The following is a 6,604-nucleotide window of genomic DNA, read 5'->3' as shown; positions in this document are numbered from 1 at the left end:
CCTTACACTAATTACAGTTTGATTATGAACAGTATTTAATTTTTTGGCTGCATTTGTAGCATTCTCATCACTTAAAAATAAAAAGTATAAAACATGTCTCTTATATTCATCTGTTACTTCCATTTTAACGAAAATAAACAACTGAAATGTTCCCAATTCTGAACAGTATTATATGAATGAGATCCAATTTAACACTTCAGTGTAAAAAGTATCACATTAGACTGGCATTTTTAACAGAAAAACAAGATTTTTCTCAAAGTCATAAAATGCACAGGAACTTATGGACTGACCTGATACATAGTTTCATAATATATAATAAATCTAAAATTATTTATATTTAATAAGAATTTATATTTATATATAAGAAAATTTAAGAAAGAATAATTTCTATAACTACTAATCATCAATATATAATTTTTGCTTTTACTTTTTGTGCAACTTCCTTAAGAAAAGAAACTCCTGGTCCAAAGGAAGGAAATACAATTGAACCATATTTAACACATTCGGGAGCAGGTCTCACTTTTAATGTTGCCTCTGTCACTACACCAAGAATGCCTGGAAAATTGTTACAAACAGATATTCAAATTAGCAAACACAAATATAAAAACTATTTTATTGAAGAATAATTATCTGTTATAAAGACAAACTATAAAATTTAAATTGATAGTTTTATCTCATATACAACTAAAAGATATACCTTCTGATCCCAAAATAAACTGATGTATATCTGGTCCTGTGGACATTCTGGGAACCTATAAAACATTTTGTTTTTAAAAGCAAAAATTTTTAAATAAAAAATTTGCAATTATGTTAAATACCTGACAATTTTTCTTCACTACACCCTTAGGTGTAACCATTGTAATGTGCTGAACCATATCTTCAATATTTCCATAAAGACTTCTTTTCATTCCAGAGGCTCTAGTTGCAATCCATCCACCTAATGAACTAAACTCGTAGGAATCTGGTTCGTGTCCCAAACATAATCCATGTTTTGATAGCTAAATTGATTATAATTATTACATAAAATTATTTAAAACAAACTATAATTATTTAATTTATACCTACTTCATGCTCAATGTCTTGACCTATAATACCAACTTCTACACGGGCTAGTAGATTTTCTTTGTCAATCCATAATATTCGATTCTGAAAAAAAAAAAAAAAAAAAAGAAAGTATATAAATAAAACGAAGATCTGATTATAGAAAAAACTCAATATTTAAAAAATTTAACACACTTCATTACCATTTGAGATGTATCTAAAGATATTATCATGCGTTGTTCCGTTTCAGGACATTCCAATGCTTTAGTTACATTTGTTCCTCCTGAAAAAAAAAATTGTTATAGCTTATCAGTTTACAAGATATTTCTATATTTTATACTCACAAAGTAGAATAACATTGAATATAAGATCTGCAAGATACAGTATATTGATAAGTCTATGTAGAATAGCAATAAAATAAGAGAGAAAATTAGGCTATAGATATTTTTTTTTGTTTAAAATATAGTATTTACATTACAACAGAATTTCAGTTATTGATTTTACAACATATTTATATACAAGTAACATAAATTTAGCAAAAATTTAATTTTTTTTTTCATTTACCAAACAGAATGCTGCAAGTAGAAGATAGTGGCAGTTTTTAAAACTGTTTTAAGAGGGTCTCTTATCCAGGTCATCATGGGTTTTGGAAAAGCTTGCAGTGAGAGCGGACTGATGGTGAGGGAACATGGTTCAACATTTTGCGGACAAACCCATGAAAAATTTCCGGAGTTACCTCCCAGATTCGATTCTAATTCCTTCAGAACAGTGGGACAATGCTTTTATTGCCTTGGCCATCATGTTAATAGTATAGTATCAGAAACAATAGTGACACAGTTGTTAAAATCTACCACCACCCATTTACTAATCAAAAGTGTAAAGATGTTGAGCAGAATGTTTCTTCTTCAAAAAATAATATGGAGTAGTCTATAAAAGTTTGAGGAATCATTTTCATTTTACAATGTATATGAAAGTATGTGAATGTTTGATGATATTTATATATATATTTTTTTCTGTTTTGAGCTAATGCTAGATTATTACAGAGCTAATGCACTATAATAATCTAATAAATTCCCATAAATTTTATACATGAAGCAAAGATAGGGAAAACAAAACACTTGGTTTTCTTTTTTAATGTGATATGGATACTGTATATTCTATACATATATATAGTCACTTTAATCCAAAAACCTTTTGGTTGACAGTCTCACAGCACTTCTGGTTAGAAAATTAAGACTTTATTGCACAAATTGAATGGGTGATACAAATGCATTTCAGGTTATTGTAAATTTACAACCCTTCCTCAGAGATGTTTCATAGAGAAATAACAAAGTTTTCCACTTTCACATTCTTGTTTTCCATAAATATACATATACATATACATAAAAGATACATATATTATGTATATATTAATATACATAAATACAGGAATAAATAAAATATACATAAATAAATATGTATATATAAATATACATAAATACCTGTATATAATAAAATATTCTTTTATTTTAAATTTATCCAGTATTATGTATTCTGTTGTTTCTTTTTTACAATAAATGTAACTATATATAAGTTCTTCTAGTTAAAATAAATTAAGGTTCTATATGTATTATTGTACTTTGTGAAGAATCATTGTGTGATAAGTATATATATACTTATCACACAATGATTTTTCACAAAGTACAATATATAACCCAAAATGCATTTGTATAACACCTATTCAATTTGTGCAATAAAGTCTTAATTTTCTAACAGGGAGTGCTGTGAGACTGTCAACCAAAAAGTTTTTGGATTAAAGTGACTTCATATATATGTATACTTGGTTTTCTGTTTTTTCTGAACAAAAATATCCCAATTTAGTATACCAATAGAAATAAATGAAAGATTTAAAAATAATGAACACAGTATGAAAAATAGAGCACTCTACCGTTTACACGGAAATTCACTTATTCAGGCGATATTTTTATTAAAGTGGTGATAAAAACCCCAGTCCATTTGTTTTGACATTCGGTGTGAAATTGGATCACAAATCATACTTCAGGGGAAAACAGCAAAATATTGAGCTTCCATACAATGGGAGTCCTGTGAACCACACACTAGCAATTTCTTGATGTCATGTGGCAAGTTCAGGCAGAAAAAAAATGTGACGTTGAGAACTAAAGGAAGTTTTGTGCAATGTCGCCCAGCATTTCCAGACGGGATATTTTATTGACTGACAGAAATTTTGGGGATTTTTTTTGGGATGACTTTTTTTTCCACTTTGATCTTTTTTCTGTAGACTAAAACAAAATTTTTGACATAACAAAGCCTGTGAAATATTGTTTAAGCATTGTGATCGAATGTGTTATTCGGAATTATTCGTTAAAAAATTATTCAAAAATGATTGCTATTTCTAACAAGGGGAGGGCCAGATGTTTGGGTCTCCTATTGGAACGAAACTTGGTGAGCCGTTTCATTCGAACAGGAGACCCATTTCCAGTTTCTAGGTGTAACTTACTTTACTAGTGTATATTGTATTTAATGTATATAATGCAATGTATTTTTAATTTTATGTAATTGTTGTCTTTATTTTTACATATGTTTGTTAGTTTTGGGAGGTAGATATCAACATTATCAGCACAAAACCTTTCTCACTAATTTCTAGCCGTATTAACAGGAGTACAAACGTTTTCAGCCTTCTTAATAGGCCTTTCTCGGGTACACTGTGGAGCTTCGGTTAGAAGTTTAAATGCTGCCAATGTTTACCCAGGTATCGTCTTACCAGTGACGTCATCGTCGATGATAGGTATAAACAATACTGAGGGCAAAAATACATACTTTTGGTAAAGAAGGGAGGTGTGCAGATAGGATACTTGCTAAAGTTGGGGGAAAAAATAACATACTTTTGGTAAAGAAGGGAGGTGTGCAGATAGGATACTTGCTAAAGTTGGGGAAAAAATTTTTAAAGTAAGCGTGCTACATACAGGAGATGCACAATCACTACAGGGGGTTAGTGGGGAGTGACGTCATAGTTGAGGCCGTAAATATTCAACGATACAGTAAGAAGAGGCGTGCGAACGACCGTGGATGGAAGGGGGTTACGATTAGAAGGCAGAATGGGAAATAAACGCGACAAGTAAAAAAGAGCGCTAATGGTTGCACGCGGTGAGGGTGAGATGGTCTATTTATTTCAAGGGGTTGTCGAAGAATGATTTCCAAGCGGAGGAGAGCGAGTCTACATCTCTGCTGTTGATACAACCGTCTTTGAGGGATTGCTTAAATATTTCAATTGTTTCGACTGTTCTAAGCTTGGTGTGGTCATGCATAGGAATAGTAATCCTCGCCTCTTCCCATTTGGTCGTTATACCAGGTTCGCTTGCAAACTGGGCAAGGGTGGATGTGAATTTTTTGTTGTATGCGTCGTACTTGTGCTCAGTTATCCTCCGTTTAAGTGATCTATTGGTTGAGCCAATGTATGTTAGCTTCTTGCATGGGTTAGATCTGCTGTCCTCCAATGGGACGGTGTAGACTCCTGGTCTCCTGGCTTCTCTGCATTTGTCCTTGGTATTAGCTAGAAGTTTATAAATCGTAGGGTTGCGTCTGTATGCAAAAGTAGCATTGACCTTTTTTGCTATGAATTTAAAGGCCTGGCCCATTCTAGGGTCAAAATCGACGGTAATGCGCTTACCTTGTTGCTTTAGAGGTTTGGAATTGACATCTCTGGTTGTTAAGCATCTATGAGTTTTTTGCGCAAGCCTATCAATAAACTTACTGCTGAAACCGTGGGCTGTGGCGATGCGCTTGATGCGTTGGATTTCTCATAGCGCATCGTTAATGCTAGAGCAATGGGTAAAAGCTCTGCGGATAAGAGCCCTGAAAGCGGACATTTTGTAAGTAAAGGGGTCATTTGAGGTTGCAGGGATAAACAAAGATTGAAGATTAGGCTTATGGAACACACTTGTAGTTATGCAGCCATGATTCAAGAAGATATTGAGGTCCAGGAAATGGGCCATCTTGTCATCCTGCTGGTCTAACTTAATCTTAAGTCCAAAAGGATTGTTCTGCACACCTCCCTTCTTTACCAAAAGTATGTATTTTCGCTCTCGGTATCGTCTATACCTATCATCGACGATGACGTCACTGGTAAGACGATACCTGGGAAAACATTGGCAGCATTTAAACTTCTTCTAACCGACGCTCCACAGTGTACCTGAAGAAGGCCTATTAAGAAGGCCGAAAACGTTTGTATTCCTGTTAATACGGCTAGAAATTAGTGAGAAAGGTTTTGTGCTGATAATCTTAGAAATAGTTCTAGCTACATATGCATAGTAATGAGGTAGATATCAACCGTCCTTCGAGACTTTTCTATTTACTTGTAAAAATAAATAAATAATACAATATGCAATCTGTATAAATATGTTTGTTAATTACAAAATTGTTCTTTTAACTCGTAAATTTAAGTAATATATTTTAAGAAATGATTAACTCATTTCTTAAAAAAATATTATTTAAATTTACGAGTTAAAAGAATGATTTTTTAATTAACATATTTACACAGATTACATAACATTTATTTATTTATTTTACAAGCAAATAGAAAAGTCTCTAAGAACAAGTTGATATCTACTACTAAAATTAACAAATATAAGTAAAAACGGACAACAATTACACAAAAAAAATTATAAAAGGTCTTTGGAAGAATTTGTTTTTGAAGAACATGCATTTCTTTCATGTGATTTGTTAACTGTTCTGACAAAATTATTAACAATGGTATTTTCTTTTCCTAAGTTGGAAATAACTCTTAACTCATAGTTCATAACTTATAACTTATACCTCATAAGTCTTAACTATATTTATATTTATCTATATTTTACCAATATTTACAAAAAAATAAATAAATAAAATCTGCCAAATCATATGCTTGCTAAGCATGCATAAATTTTTAAGTTTCTGTTGCCCAGTTGTTGTGTACCCATTTACTATATAATAATTAAATAGCTCAAAGTATAAATCTTAGTTATAAACTGTAAGCACACAAATGTATAATATGGTAAAGTAGGTTAAAATACTAGTTTTGTTAAAAAGATAATTTAATAAGTTTCACTTTATCACGTATCAATTAAATAAAATTAATGATGAGATTTGCCTTGTGTCTGAGTGAATACACTATATTCAAATTGCAAAAGTTTCACTTTAAATTAGCAGCTGCAATTTTTGAAAGTACCAAAGATAAAATTTAAGATGACTACCACAAAAAACAAGTATTTGTAAAAACAAATTTGTTAGATTGAGAAATACAAATGTCATCAACTTTCTGCAATATACTTTTATAGCATCAGCTATAATTCTGCATGATCTAACTTATTGATATTGATATACCCAGAAATGTTATAGTGGGTTCTGCTTGCATATATTTAAATTAATATACTATATACATGTATAATTTTATTTTAAAGTAAACTGAATATTAGCAGGAATTGTAAAATTGTTGTGATACCAACAACTCTGCTCAAAATAGAACATTAATCCAAAAACACTCTTAAGTATTGGATTGATGTTCACAAAAGAATTTTTAAAGACTTAT

At 31.1% G+C, this 6,604-nt stretch overlaps 1 protein-coding gene across 5 annotated transcripts in view; it reads right to left on the bottom strand.

The window, feature by feature from the left end:
- LOC111620691 (alkyldihydroxyacetonephosphate synthase, peroxisomal-like) overlaps positions 1-6,604 on the bottom strand; it is a 126,742-nt gene that overhangs the window by 4,236 nt on the left and 115,902 nt on the right. For all 5 annotated transcript variants that reach the window (XM_023362669.1, XM_023362671.1, XM_023362670.1 and 2 more), the window contains 5 exons: positions 1,245-1,324; positions 1,066-1,146; positions 819-998; positions 698-752; positions 428-555 (listed from right to left, as the gene is read on the bottom strand). In XM_023362669.1, the coding sequence (XP_023218437.1) occupies positions 428-555; positions 698-752; positions 819-998; positions 1,066-1,146; positions 1,245-1,324 (524 nt within the window). The remainder of the gene's footprint in view (positions 1-427; positions 556-697; positions 753-818; positions 999-1,065; positions 1,147-1,244; positions 1,325-6,604) is intronic.

The sequence above is a fragment of the Centruroides sculpturatus genome, unplaced genomic scaffold, assembly GCF_000671375.1.
Source record: "Centruroides sculpturatus isolate CEXI.00-Female unplaced genomic scaffold, Cexi_2.0 scaffold287, whole genome shotgun sequence".
In the NCBI taxonomy this organism is placed as follows: Eukaryota; Metazoa; Arthropoda; class Arachnida; order Scorpiones; family Buthidae; genus Centruroides; species Centruroides sculpturatus.
The sequence above is the reverse complement of the archived record's forward strand: the minus strand, read 5'-3'. Positions and strand labels throughout refer to the sequence as shown.